This window comes from Apodemus sylvaticus, chromosome 6 (genome assembly GCF_947179515.1).
Source record: "Apodemus sylvaticus chromosome 6, mApoSyl1.1, whole genome shotgun sequence".
NCBI lineage: Eukaryota > Metazoa > Chordata > Mammalia > Rodentia > Muridae > Apodemus > Apodemus sylvaticus.
The window spans coordinates 36,435,568-36,451,440 of NC_067477.1; the positions used below are offsets into that span (position 1 = coordinate 36,435,568).

The 15,873-nt window shown below is 40.7% G+C and overlaps 1 protein-coding gene across 12 annotated transcripts in view; it reads right to left on the minus strand.

The window, feature by feature from the left end:
* The window catches only part of Ttll5 (tubulin tyrosine ligase like 5), a 221,247-nt gene that overhangs the window by 137,995 nt on the left and 67,379 nt on the right, over positions 1–15,873 (minus strand). For all 12 annotated transcript variants that reach the window (XM_052185375.1, XM_052185370.1, XM_052185379.1 and 9 more), the window contains 2 exons: positions 11,253–11,366; positions 10,876–10,967 (listed from right to left, as the gene is read on the minus strand). In XM_052185375.1, coding sequence (XP_052041335.1) covers positions 10,876–10,967; positions 11,253–11,366 — 206 coding nt within the window. The remainder of the gene's footprint in view (positions 1–10,875; positions 10,968–11,252; positions 11,367–15,873) is intronic.

Consider the following 15,873-nt stretch of genomic DNA (forward strand, 5'->3'; position numbering starts at 1 on the left):
GAAACCAAAGCATTTCTTAAGTTTTGTTCAAGAGGGAAAATATAGAAACAAAACCACAAACCAAGCACAAAATAAACTGCTTATGCCCTATTTCTAAAGTGCCAATGGAGGGAGGAGACGGGTGTTCAAATTAAAATGATAACTAATCACAGTGAGAACAAGAGTAAGTAAGCGGCTCAGGTCCACCCTGCTGCAATGCATTAACAGACAGAATAAAGAGGACACTTAACATAGCAAACAGAATTGCTTAGATTAAAAAACAACCACCACAGCACCAAGAAATCTTATGCACAGATGAGATGACAAGAGAAACTGGAGAGAAGCTGCACAAAGGAGAGGAATGGGCGCCTTCCAGTCCAACCGTCCCCAAAGGGGAAGTGGACAGTGCTTCCACGCTGTTTACAGGGGAGGCAACCTCTCAGGAAATGGATAATCTTGGTCACTAATTCTTGTTTTCCACACAGCTGTTGAATGGTGATTCTGCAAGACTAGTCAGAAATGCTTCCTAGGAGCTTTTTCACCCCACACCTCCCACGGATCCTTAGCCTCTAAATGGAAACATTCCCAGTACAATGGCTGCTCATGTCCGCCCACTGCACAAAGCTTTCCTAAACAGGATCACTGTGAGTCTCCTTGTCTGTCCTGCCTGCTCGTCTGCCAGAGACCTGTCACATGCTGTCTCTGAGAACACCTCTTCAGAAAAGCAGCACGATGCAATTCATTCCTAGATACACACCCAGGAGACACACTTAAGAATGCCAACAGCATAGTTGTCCTTGACAGTTACAGACCAGAAACAAGTCCTATGTCCATCAGCAAAAGAATGTGACATTAACAACAGTTCCAACACAGTTTAAAGGGAAAGGGGACGTTGAAGGGATGAATTGCAGGACATGAATCCTGGGAAGGCAACACTTAAGGAAAAGAGCAAGGTTACACGGAACATACATTTTCTGTCTGAAAATTTTAAAAACCAATGAAACAAACAATTCTGTTTCTTCACACAAGAGGATAACTGCTACAGACCCTGTTCTCCTAGCATAAACAGCCAGAAAAGTGTGCAAGATATAGAAACAACTGTTTTCAGTCGTTAAACAAATTATGACAAATTAAACAAATGGTGGAACAAGGAGTGATTCCTGTAAGTGAGAAACAACAGAATTAACTCTTACAATTTCTCTACCTTTTGTCCTACAGGCAATTTCCAGAGCATATATAAAGGGGGATTCAAGTAGAGACCAACAGTGTCTAAAATGAAAAACCTAAATCAGAGCTATAAAAAGCATGGAGAATTTTCAGAGCAATGCACTGAAGAGGAGCAGGCTATGCATGAGGGGGAAAATCCTAAAATACTGATGAACGGTCCCTTGAACTCTGGGGTACCTACCAGTCTGCTTGGGCAGAGGGTAAGAGTTTTCTGGGCTAAGGAAAAAGCAACTGACAGAAAAAGAACAAGCAAGACAGATATAACTCAAACACCTGCGCAGGCCCCAGGGAGCTGGCAACTGAGTGACAGCTGCCAGAACACGGGGTCTCCTTAAAAGCTACGGCAGTCCAGACACCCCAAAAGTGTCTTTTGAGGTAAGACAAATGTCGTTGGGCTTATATTAAAGGAAGCCTAACTTTACCATAACAATATACAGAAGGAAGCCTGAAAATGCTGATGAACAAATAACTCAAGTGCCTGAACAGAAAACTTTTTAACAGGGTTTAAAAAGGGCAAAGAAACCCAAACACTGATGATAAGCATGCACAATGTGCAGTGTCTAGTCAAAATTTATAGAAAGAGTGTATTCCACAGACCAGTGGTTCTCAACTGGGGTGTCTTGACCTATCCTGCATAACATATTTAGATTATACTTTATAACACTAGCAAAATTACAGTCATGAATTAATAATAAAAATAACTGTAACATGAGGAACTGTATTTAAGAGTTCGAGCATTAGGAAGATTGAGGATCACTGCCATAAACCAAAGCAATGACAACTAACAGACTCAGAAATGACAGTATAAGTAAAATGAGAACGACAGATAGTCACCCATATTATTACAATGTATGCACAGGAATATAAAAAATGAAAGAGGGAAACAAGACAGAAAAATACAAATAAAAATTCTACATATGAAAAATGAGTCAATACTGGAAATAAAATGCTCACTAGAATTAATAGAAGTTAGGATAGTGCAAACAAAGTGAAAATGACCTTAAAGACAGAGATACCAGCCAAGGCACAGCACAGTCACCAGCTGCAGTCAGCCGGAAACAGTCTTGGGGCTGTAGAGCTGGCTCAGATGGGGAAGTGACAGTTGTGTATTCCTGAGGGCCTGAGCGTGGACCCCCAGCAGCTGTATAAGAAGCCTGGTGTGGTGGTGCACATCTGTACTGTCAGTGCTGCATGTGTGGAAACAGACTTTCAGAGTTCACTGTCCAAACATCCACACAAGCTGTGCCACACAAACCCACAGCCCCTCCCATAAGATGCCTGGCATTGGCTGCTGGCCTCTGCACAGTGGGACACATTTGTGGAAACATCCACATGCACATTGACGCAAGCTAGACCCATACCCTCAGAAGTAAGCTGAAGGAGGGGACAGCACTGTGCTCACAAACAATAACACAAGCTGGGTATGGTGGAGCATACCTTTAATCCCAGCACTCTGGAGGCAGAGGCAGAAGGATCTTTCTCTGTGAGTTCGAGGCCAGCCTGCACTATAGAATTAATTCCAGGACAGCCATGCCTACAGAGAGAAACCCTGTCTTAAAAAACCAAAACCGAAACAAAATAGGACTAAGCACACTTGGAGAAGAGGCAAGACCGGAGTGCTGAAGAACCGGAGAAAAGAGTGTTAATCTAGAGTTCTACAACATGTCAAAACAAATCTTTTAAATGTTGAAACAAAAACATCTGTAGAGATGTAGCCAAGCTGTTACCATCGGAGCTGCACAGGATTCATCAAATCCTGAAAGAAATTCTTCAGATGCAAACCTGATGAATGCACAGTGAAGAATATGGAAAATGACAATGTATGTGTAAACACAAGATTTAAATTTCCTTACATTATAACTGACTCTTCCAGCAAAGGAACATTATAGTACGGAGGGATTATAGCAAAATACACACTAACAATAACACAAGAAGGATGGAAAAGTAGTGTGGTTGTAAAGACCCCACATTATACAGGAAATAGTATAGTGTTTGAAGATTACATTGCAATGAATGGGAAATAGCAGAGAGGCAGCTCAAAGATGACATAAATGACACAGACAAAGAAGAGTCGATCAACAATGCAAAACACCTAGGAAGTATGTAGCTATCCTTAACTGCTCAATGCATTTTGTCCTTTTGCTTGAGTTTACTGTCTTTCTTTATAGCAGCATCACGCATGTGCACCGTGCACCATGAGCTACCCTGTGCTACCCTCTTTTCCTCCCTCCATCCTTCCCTCTGAAGACCATCCTCTTTCTAACTAGCAAGAATTTGTTTTTTAATCTTTATGAGCTTATTCTTTTTATTTTATGTGTGTTTTACCTGTATGTATGTATGTCCACCACACACATGCTTCGTGACCACGAAGGTCAAAAGAGGGCACTAGATCGACACCCCCACCCCCACCCCCAACTCAAGCTACAGATAGCTGTGAACCCCAATGTGGGTACTGGAAATTGAATTTGGGTCCTTCATAAGGGTAACAAGTGCTCTTAACTGCAGAGACATTTCTCCAGCTCCAAGATGACTTTTTAGAAGATAGTATCAATAAACCTTTAGCTAGAACAAGGACAAAACAAAGAAGATTAAAAAAAAAAAAAAAAAAGAGGGGGAAGAAAAAGACAATGACCACCACCACCATCATCTGGATAAAAAAAGAGCCATTTTACTAGTTAACAGAGATGCAAAGGATCATGGCCGGTATGCAGCTGTGGTTGGAGTCCCTGCCTTGCAGAGTATGCACCCAGCTCTGGATTCCATCTCCAGCACTATAGAAACTGAGTATAGCACCTCAAATCTATAATTCCAGCAACAAGGAGGCAGTAGTGGAAGGATTAGAACTTCAAGGTCATCCTTGGCTATATAGCAACTTTGAGGCCTACTTGAGATGCATGAGTCCATCTCAGAAGAAGGGGTGAGGGGAATACTGGAGCTGAACCAACAGATAAGAGCACCTTTACAGAGAACCCCAGCTTGGTCCCTCGCACCCACATCAGGCAAGTGAAATCATCTGTAACTCAAGCTCTAGGAGATCCAAAGCCATCTTTTAGCCTCTACAGGCGCCCACATTCACATGTACACACCCACAGAGAGACATACACACAAACACATGTTTTTTAATCTTAAAGATCATAAGACACTATTATAAACATTTGCATGCCAACAAACTGGATAACCTAGAAGAAATGAATAAGGTCCAATGCACATACCATATATCAAGATTTAATCATGAACATATAAAAATAGGAGCAGATGAATGAAAAGTAGAGAGATTCAATTAGTTATAAAAAAGGGGGGGAGGAGAAAGGAGGAGGATCCTAGAACCTGGCTTCTTCACTTCTTTACGTTAGTGTCTTCACTAATATCAAATCTCAAGCAATTATAAAAAAAAAAAAAAAGAAGAGAAAAAAATATCAGAAGAGAATACTTCTAAACTCCTTCAATAATACAAGGTCAGCATTATCCTACTATCAAAACCAGACAAAGACTCCACAAAAAAAAAGAAAGAAAAAAGAAAAAAGAAAAAAGAAACAAAAGAAAAAAGAAAGGGGGAGAGGGAAGGAAGCAGACAGACAGTCTTTTACTGTTACTGCTAAAATCCTTAACACACTGAATTCAAAGCATATTAAGAAGACTAATCAAGTAACACCCATCCCGAGGATACAGAGTGCTATGCCCCAAGTGCACCAAAGAAAAACAAAGATGAAAGATAACACGAGCCAGCAAGGATGCAGAAAAAGAGAAGGAGCCCTCAGATGAATCTCACGGAATGTAAACTACCATTATGGAAAGCAGCAAGGAAATTCCTCACAAATTAACAGTGAGATCTATGATATGATCCAGCAAGAGACCCCTGTACCCTATGTTTATTGAAACACTGCTAACAGAATACAGAGTAATCTAAGTGTACCGTCAAGAATGGAATGGATAAGAATATGTGGTTCATATACCATAGAATGTTGTTCTGCCATAGAAAGAACAAAATCTTGCCATCTTCCACAATATAGATGAACTCAGAGGTCAGAAATACAAATGAAGTGAGCCAGGCATAGACAAACAAAGGCTGCACTGTGTCCCTTATGTGTCCTATCCAAAGAAGGCCGCTGTCATACTAGCAGAAAGCAGTCTGGTGATAACAGGTATGCAGCAGTGAGGGAGGAGGAATAAGGTTATGATCTATTATACAGCACAGTGACCTCAGGTAATAATATTCCTGTAAAGTGGGAGGAATTTTAGGTATTTATACTACAAAAAGAAACTGTGAGCTTTCGCCATTCCAATCTCTAAACATCATCTACACAAGAAAAATAAAATCAGGTTTTTTTTTCTTTAAATTGTAAGACAAAGCAACAAAAAATACTAGTGATAAGAAAGTTGGTGTGGAGTATATTAAGGCACACTAAGTAAACTTCAGAATTGAAAGAAAGAAAGAAAGAAAGAAAGAAAGAAAGAAAGAAAGAAAGAAAGAAAGAAAGAAAGAAAGAAAGAAAGAAAGAAAGAAAGAAAGAAAGAAAGGAAGGAAGAAAGAAAGGAAGAAAGAAAGGAAGAAAGAAAGGAAGGAAGGAAGGAAGAGAGAGAAAGAAAGAAAGAAAGATAGAAAGAAAGAAAGAAAGAAAGAAAGAAAGAAAGAAAGAAAGAAAGAAAAGAAAAGAAAAGAAAAGAAAAGAAAGAAAGAAAAGAAAGAAAGCATCATGAGAAACACAACATTTCCTAACAAGGAGGAAGCCTGTTTCTCCTGATGAGCCTCCTCAGCACTGACTGGGGGTGGGGGTGGGGTCGTCTAGGCCAAGCACTGATGCCCGTGACTTGATGCTCCTTCAGGAAGCAGCCCACCAGCCACAGGGCAGGAGGAACCTGTTCCTTGTGTGCTTTATATTTGCCACAATGAGCCACATAAGAAACCTCAGTACTTTTTGGATGCAAATTTTACAAATTATCTCCTCAGACTTCGACAGAAGTAAACTGAAAAATCAGTAGCTAAAAGATCTCTAAGAAAACCCTCAAATATTTGAAAAGAAACACACATCTAGATAACCTGAAAAGAAAATGACCAGGGAAATGAGGAAACACTTTAAATAGGCAAAACCTATTTGGTTACATCAAATGTGTGGCGTCACTAAAGAAGAGCCTCGCTGGAACTGTATACTCAATACTCAGGACTTACCACAGACCTCATACAAAGACTAATCAAAAAGTGGAAGAGAAAAAGGCTTTTGCACCACAGAAAATGGCAAATATTTACTTTTTAAAAAAAATTTTTATTGGTTATTTTATTTATTTACATTTCAAATGTTATCCCACTTCCTGGTTCCCCTTCCACAAACTCCCATCCCATCCTCCCTCCCCACTGCTTCTATGAGGGTGCTACCCCAACCACCCACCCACTCCCGCCTCCCTGCCCTGGCATTCCCCTACACTGGGGCATCAAGTCTTCAAGGGCCTCCACTCCCATTGATATCAGAAAAGACAATCCTCTGTTACATATGCAGCTGGAGTCATGTCATGGGTCCGTCCATGTGTACTCTTTGGTTGGTGGTTTAGTCCCTGGGATGTCTGGGAGGTCTGGTTGGTTGATATTGTTGTTCTTCCTATGGGGTTGCAAACCCCTTCAGCTCCTTCAGTCCTTCCCCTAACTCCTCCATTGGGGTCCCCATGCTTAGTCTGATGGCTGGTTGCAAGCATCCACGTCTATATTGGTAAGGCTCCAGCCCAGTCTCTCGGAGACAGATACATCAGGCTCCTGTCAGCAAGCACTTCTTGGCATCAGCAAGTGTCTGGGTTTGGTGGCTACATACAGGATGCATCCCCCGGTGGGGCAGTCTCTGGATGGACTTTCCTTTGGTTTCTGCTCCACTGTTTGTCCCTGTATTTCCTTTAGACAGGAACAATTCTGGGTTAATATTTTTGAGATGGGTGGGTGGCCCCATCCCTCAACCGGGGGCCATGCCTAACCTCTGGATATGGTCTCTACAGGTTTTTCTACCCTTTGCTGGGTATTTCAGCTAATGTCATCCCAGTTGGATGGGATGGGGAGCCTCTTGCTTTCCTGGTATCAGGGACTTTCTAGTGGCTACCTCCAGTTCCCCATCCCCCATTGCTACATATCTCTGTTCAATTTCCCAACCTATACATCTCCCCCATCTCCTCCCATACCTGATCCTGCCCCTTCCCCCCCCCCCCCCCCACATCTTCACAAGTCCTTCCCACCCTCTACCTCCCATGATTATTTTGTTCTGCCCTCTAGGTAGTACTGAAGTATCCACACTTTGGTCTTCCTTCTTCTTGAGCTTCATATGGTGAGTTATATCATGGGTATTCCAGCTTTTTTCCTAATATCCACTTATCAGTGAGTACATATCATGTGTGTTCTTTTGGTTACCTTACTCAAGATGATATTTTCTAGTTCCATCATCCACTTGCCTGTGAATTTCATGAAGTCACTGTTTTTAATAGCTGAGTAGTACTCCATTGTATAAATGTACCACATTTTCTGATTCCATTCCTCTGTTGAGGGACATCTAGGTTGTTTCCAACTTCTGGCTACTATAAATAAGGTTGCTATGAACATAGGGGAGCATGTGTCCTTGTTATATGTTGGAGCATCTTTTGGGTATATGCCCAGGAGTGGTAGAGCTAGGTCCTTGGTTAGTACTATATCCAGTCATCTGAGGAACCATCAGACTGATTTCCAGAGTGGTTGTACCAGCTTGCAATCCCACTAGCAATGGCGCAGTGTTCCTCTTTCTCTGCATCCTCACCAGCATCTGCTGTCACCTGAGTTTCTGATCTGAGCCAAATGGTGTAAGGTGGAATTTCAGGTTTGTTTTGATTTTCATTTCCCTGATGACTAAACCCTTAGCCAGACTAAGGGCATAGAGGCATAATTGTAACCAAATTAACAAGATCAGAAATGAAAAGGGAGACATAACAACAGAAATCGAAGAAATTCAAAAAATTATTAGATCTTACTACAAAAGCCAATACTCAAAAAACCTGGAAAATCTGGATGAAATGGATAATTTTCTAGATAGATAACAGGTACTAAAGTTAAATAAGGATCAGATAAACCATCAAAACAGTCCCATAGCCCCTAAAGAAAGAGAAGCAGTCATTAAAATTCTCCCAACCCCAAAGAGCTCAGGACCAGATGGTTCTATTAGAATTCTATCAGACCTTGAAAGAAGACCTAATACCAATATTCTTCAAACTATTCCACAAAATAGAAACAGAAGGAACACTACCTAATTTGATCTAGAAAGCCAGTTATGCATATACCAAAACCATAAAAAGATCCAACAAAGAAAGAGAACCTCAGACTAATTTCTCTTATGAATATCCATGAAAAAATATTCAATAAAATTCTCACAAACTGCCAGGCAGTGGTGGTGGGCAGATTTCTGAGTTCAAGGCCAGCCTAGTCTACAGAGTGAGTTCCAGGACAGTCAGGGCTATACAAAGAATCCCTGTCTTGGGGTGGGGTGGGGTGGGGGGGAAACAAATCCAAATAACAACAACAAAAAAAAAAAATCTCACAAACCAAATCCAAGAACACATCAAAACCATCATTCACCATGATCAAGTAGATCAAGTAGGTTTTATCCCAGGAATGCAGGGATGGTTCAATATACAGAAATCCATCAATATAATCCACTATATAAACAAACTCAAAGAAACAAACACATGATCGTGCCATTAGATGCTCAAAAAGATTTGACAAAATTCAACATCCCTTAATGTTAAAAGTCTTGCAAAGATCAGGAATTCAAGGCTCACACTTAAACACAGTAAAAGCAATATACAGTAAACCAGTAGCCAACATCAAACTAAATGGAGAGGAATTTGAAGCAATCCTACTAAAATCAGACACTAGGCAAGGCTGCCCATTCTCTATCTATTCAATATAGTACTTGAAGTTCTAGCCAGAGCAATTAGTCAACAAAAGGTAGTCAAAGGGATACAAATTAGCAAATATTTCTTAGAAAAAATTAAAAATATCTAAGATTTATAAAATTCACTCATAAAAATGACCAAACCATTCACAAGCTTGGAGGAAATATTATCTAGACACATGTATATATCCATATATACATGTGTATCCATATACATATCCAAGAAAGGACTTGCAGCAAACATACTAGTCTGTTAAAACACAGCGATAAAAAGCAGAAACATCCATTGCGAACGCTCAGTGTGGTTCCCACTCACAGAGAAGTGTTCAAGCACAGAGACGCACTAGTCTGCCTAAGGTAAAGTGGGGGCAGTGACAGGAAGTGACAGGAAAAAAGTCAACTAGACATTTCCAACATCTTGGATACAAATGTAAAATTATACCACCACTGGTCAACTACTTAGCAAACTCTGCTCATGTCATTTTAAAGGCACACAAGGACTCCCTTGGAGCTGTCTTCACAGCAGCCTAACGTTGGACACACCCTGCCACAGTAGAAGAGTGGATAAAAATTGTGATAGAGTCATCCAGTCAAACAGTACACAGGAGAAAAGAGTGGACCATTGCTTCATATGATAACACACATGAACCCCAAAAATAGTGTTTCAAAAAAAAAAAAATAAGTCAGCCATATGTGGTGGTACAAGCCTTTAATTCCTGCACTCAGAAGGCAGAGCCAGGCTGATCACTATGAGTTCAAGGCCAGCCTGGTCTACAGAATGAGATCCAGGACATCCAAGGCTATAGAGATAAACCCTGTCTTGAAAAAAAGATATGAAAAAAAAATCATCATCAGCCAAGTATGCAGACTACATACCACGCGCATAAATGCTCCGGGGAACCAGTGACCCACCTCTGCTCTGCTGAAGCCTGAAGCCTGGGCTGCAGTAGAGGGTGACTGTCATGGGTCACACAAGACTTATATGTAATGACTGTGGAGTAGTTAAATTGGTGTTTAACTTGCCAAGACCACCATCAAAGTGCATACTTAAAATGGAGACACTGTATCTACTGCCTGAAAACTAGGCTGGATGCTTATCAGAAGTGAACAATGAATTATATAGGCACATACAGTGAAGACAGACATATTTTCAAATCAAGATGATGAAAAACATAAAATTAAAAAAGAATTTATTCAAAAGAATAAGCTCAAGCCGGGCATGGAGGCGCACGCCTATAACCCCAGCAGTCGGGAGGCAAAGGCAGGTAGAGTCTGATTTGGAGTCTAGCCTGGTCTACAGAGCAAGTTCCTGAATGGCCAGGCTACATATACAGAGAAACATTATCTCTAAAAAGAAAACAAACAAAAAAAAAAAGAAAAGAAAAATTAAGGACAAGGAATGGTTAACAGGGAGGCAAGGGATTAAAAATGGGGAGGGAGTCTCAATGCACGGGTGGATTATTACCATTGATGGCCATGTTCATAGATTTATTTATATCTGTGAATTTTTGTCTCTTTTACCCTCTCTTTGAAGTCTGAGTCTCAAGAAGCCCAGAAGGCCTTGAATGCACTGTGTACAGAGAATGATCCTAGTGCCTCCACCTCCTGCCTCTGGAAATGACAAGCATGCGCCTTCATGCCTGCTTTGTGAGTTAACTATAATTTTAAATAAAGTAAGAAAGGCACCAAGTTGGAAGCAATGACAATTGAGTCACAATCAAGCCAGCCCTATAGAGCTGAGGTATAACGTTAGGAAAACAAAAGGTAGTCACCTCACCCATATATTTCCCATGTCTCAGATGTAGGAAATATGCGAATAAACCCTCCTCTTCGATCATTCTCCTCCTTCACCCTCCGGAGAACTTTGATCTAGGCAGAGGAAGAGAGAATACAATAAGATAAAGAGTATCTACTTTGAAACCTGAAATCCTCGTGCCTAAAAGAGAAAAGCAGGTTACACAGGAAGAAAGCAACAAAAGCATATTTTGAAAAATTAATAACATTTAGGATGTTTTTGAGGAGAAATTTCTCCTATCTAAAATCTTTCTCCTTTCAGGGCAAGACACGAGTTATTCATGAGTATTATGAACCACTCACTAATTTGCACCAAGCCCTGTGTTAACCCACAAAGGCCTGAAATGAAATAATCTTTACCTCCTCCATTGACAGACCAAGCACAGAACCGCCTAACTTCCCCGGTACCTTCTCCCGGGCTGAGGCCACAAGGTTTTTCATTTCTGCATCACTGGCAGAGAGCGGACGGGAGCGCTAGGGGAAGAAGAGCAAAGCAAGGTTGAGGGGAACAAGCTCTAACAGCTTCCCTCAACATCAGCACCATTCAAACCTGGAGACACGCAAATCTACAGCTCAGTGTCCACAATTAATCACTTAACCCCAAACCCCAGGAAACAAAAAAACCTAGTGAATAAACAGTCAAGAGAAACAGTAGCAAACTGCTTACAACAGCTGGCCTTTAACTCACAGCAATTCACTGGCCCCTGCTTCCCCAGTGCTGGAATTAAAGGTATGCACTACCACATATGACCTGGAATATTCCAGCTACTAGAACTGTAAGAATTAAATTTTTTGCTAAAGTAACCTAGAGACATATTGTAGTACTACAGTTTTCCCTTTAAATAGAAGGAAACTAATTAATTATACACTCATCTGCAAAACTAGCATAGAAGTCAGAAAAACTAGATTTTTATAATGGGCAAAACCCCATGATAAGCTGCCCTTATAATGAAAAATTATTAAATCAACATTTATTTGTCTAGCATTGACTGTGGTGTCTTCAACATCTAGAGAAGTAAATCAATATATATTTATTAAACAGGTGGGTGGTTGTGTTGGCATATAGCCCATATATTCAGAATTTAGAACTGCAGAAGGATTTTGGGAAGCATTTTAACTCCCTTTGGTCTCTGGGAATGAAGTGACCAATAGTATTGCTGGAATCACTGTGTTAAAGGAGAATTTACACATTCAGACAGGAATGTATCACTTTTGTAAATCTTTAAAGTGTGATATTATTTAGTAAAGAACTGAAATAGTAAGTGAATGGCTTGAGGACGTTTTTCACGATTCCATACTACTGAATGTCTGAGGAAACAAATAAGCAAACAAGCTTATCTAGTTCACTGTTCCAAATACAGCTGTCAGAAAGACACATAAAGCCACTGGCAATGAGTCTTCCACAATCCAGCAGCTGCGCTGTTTGAAGCTATGTAAGGTACTTTTAGTTCTGGGGCAGTTAGCTGATGGAACCCAGGGCCTTCTTCTTTTTTTTTTTTTTTTTTTAAATTGAATATCGTCTTCATTTACATTGCCAATGGCAAAACCTTTCCCGATATCCCCCCTCCCCTAAGACCCCCCAACCCCTCCCCTTCTTCCTTCCCCCTGCCTCCACATATATTCCTCTCCACCCAACACACTCCCTCCTCCCTTGGTTTCCCTTTGTTCAGGCCTTTGTTGAGCCTTTACCTGACCAAGGACCATTCCTCCCACTGATGCCCAACAAGGCCTTCCTCTGCCACATTTTTGGCTGGAACCATGTGTGCCCCTTGGTTGATGGTTCAGTCCCTGGGAGTCTTGGGGCATCTGGGTGGCCGAAAGCATTGTTCTTCACATGGGGCTGCAAACCCCTTCAGCTCCTCCGGACCACCCTCCAGCTCCTCCAGACCACCCTCCAGCTCCTCCATTGGGGACCTCATGCCCAGTCCAATAGTTGGTTGTTAGCATCTGCCTCTGTATTTGTAAGGCTATGGCAGGGCCCCTCCGGAGACAATCATGACATGCTCCTTTTGGTATACACTTCTTGTCATCCATAGCAGTGTCAGGGTTTGGTGACTATTTATAGGATGAATCCCCAGGTAGGGCAGTCTCTGGGAATCCAGGGCCTTTATGTGTCACTTCTCTACTACTAAGCTACATCCCCAGTCCTTGATTTCTTTGAAAGAATATGTCAGGATAGCCTGAAACAAGATCCTCCCGCCTCAGCCTGCTAAGCACTTACACCACACCCTCCAGTTAAGGGTTCTTTAAAGTCAACACACGTAAATACAATGTAAGATGAATGTAAGACAATGTGTACAAATGACTGTACACAAGTGCAGACTTTCATCAGCTATCTAGACAGACTGCTATGTAAGGCAGTCTGTAGTAGGCTGCGAAAACACTGAAGGGTGTTGATTCCCAGAGCAGCTTTCAGGGACACACCACTGTATGTAGAGGAGCATAGGACAAGCCAACAGTAATGACAATTTCTACTTAATACCAAATGATGATTTCTACCTTTCCTTCTTTTTAACATGGTATTTAAAATCATTAGGTCATAAATGCTGAGAAAACACCTTTCTTAGCACTAACTTAGTGGCACTCCTATAAAAGATTCATTAGCACCCTAAATCCCTTCAAGTTTCTGTACAATCACTTTCAGGACATGTCTCCTGTACCCCGTGTACACGAACGGCTCTGCCCCCCCACCCCCACCCTGGCCCCGGCTCGTGTGTGTTCCTGCCCAAGCCTTGCACGGTGAGTAATGACAGGCAGCAGTTCAGGCTGGGGAGTTTGAGGTAAAGATAAAGGAAAGTGTGACTTGAACCACAGACACATGAGAAAGAAGACAGAAAAAGAGAGAAGAGGATTAGGAGAGAAGTATCAATGTTTTGGAGTGCTACAGCACACTAGGAGACCAAAAGCAAGCCTAAAAAGAAGAAGAAAGAAGAAAGGAAGAGGAGAAGAAGAAAAGAGGAAGAGGAAGAGGAGGAAGAGGAAGAAGAGTAAGAGAAGAAATCATCATCATCATCAGATTGATCTGTTAAAGTACCACAATATCAAATCAAGGTAGGGCTGGGGAGGGGTCAGTGGTAAAGTGCTTGTCTAGCATGAGAAAGATACTAATTATGTCCTATTACCAAACAAACAACTTTTAAGGAAACACTTTTAAAGAAAAAGAGCCATCCTATGGTTTTAACCTATAGTCCTTCTGCTACAATATCAAAGAGACAGAAATAATAAATTACATATTTCAATAGGCTTACTGACTACTAGAAACTAAGCTCCACTGAACAGAGAGGCGCTCACCTCTGGGAGATGAGTTATTTACACCATCAAATGTATTAATTTTAAACTGTCAATTTATATCTGGGTAAGAACTGTGTCATACGACATGTACCATAATCTCAAATGAACATGAACATGACTTTAGATTTAGAATCTACACAGAGAAAAAATGTTTGGTATCTCAGCATTATTGTTTAAGGAGGAACCAACTGAAAATTTAAGACTGTAAAACAGCCACAACAACGGAACATATGCAATGCCTCAACAATAAGAAACAAGTAGTGATTCCAAAAATTCTCAGCCTAACAAAAACTGGCAAAACCCTGACCAATTAGAGACTCAGAATAAAGGTGAATTGCCTTTAACGATACCATAATTGAGACATGGAAATCCAAGTCAAAGAGCAAATGTAAATCATAGGAATGCAGTTTTATATACAGAGTTTGGAATTCAACAGTAAAAGCAAAGGAAGCTAGAAATTCTAACTCCTAAGTACTGTGACTGGCTGGTGAGAAAATAAAGGTAAACACAGAAAACTAAAATGAATTAAAGCTATCAAGTGAAAGAAATAAGGAAAAAAATCACAAATCATTAAATATTGGTATACAGGATCAAAAGACGGCTTATAAAAGATGGTTCCCATATAATGTTAATCACAAGCACACTTTGAAATGAAGACAAAGATACAGTAAGTTAAGCAGGCTTGTGTTACAAGGACATCAGACAAGCTCTCTAGAAATATGGAATGAATACAAATCAGCAGGTCTGAGAGGACTCATGCTGCTTTCAAAGGAACTGGCTGTAAAACAACAACACAATGAAACTGATACAACAACAACCCAAAAAAAACCAAGACTACAACAACTTAGCTGAATCACTTGCAGATACGTCTGAAAAGTCAGGAAGCACTGAGGTGGCAGCAGAGCACTAGGGAAAAAAAAATGTGAGGTGTCCATCTTCAAAAATGCGAGCTCTGGATACTAGCAGAGGAAAAGACAAATATCAAAAAAAGACTCACACGCACTTACTACCTGGCTCACCATAGAGACATAGAAACAGCGTAGAGACTGTGTTATTTATTTTAAATAGGCTTTGAAAGTTTGACTTTTAGAACAAAATTATAAATCATTTTTTAAAAAAGATGACAAGGACTACAGCAGATATAGGATGGATGGCCTTAATGTCTTATATCTTAGAGAGCATTTGAGAAAATTTGATATCATATTTATTCTAAATTTTATTTCCAATTAGGGAATTATTGCCATAATACAACAAAAAGAATACATCACAAAAACTGCAAAGGATAAAAATATAACTAGAGCAACATATAAATGACAACAAACCAAGAAGTATCAATGAAGCATTATTTAGAATCTTCACTAATGTCTGAAAGGAAAAACAAATATAACCTCTGTGGATGGTGACAGGTGCAGCGCAGAGCCATGGCTGAAGAAGATTACAGTGATGCCAGGCCAAGAAGACTCACTTGTGAAGTAGACTGGGCCTTCTCAGGGTAAACCACGTGAGCACACTGCCTAAACATTCTCTAGCTTCCATACACATATGTATTTGCTCCAGAGACATCTGGAGCCTCCCTAAAGTGTAGCTGCTAGGTTCTGGCAGGGGCTGACCTTGAATCCAAGTCCCATCAATCTCAGGTTCACCTGCTTCCCATAGCACCACCACCACCACCACCACCACCACCACCACA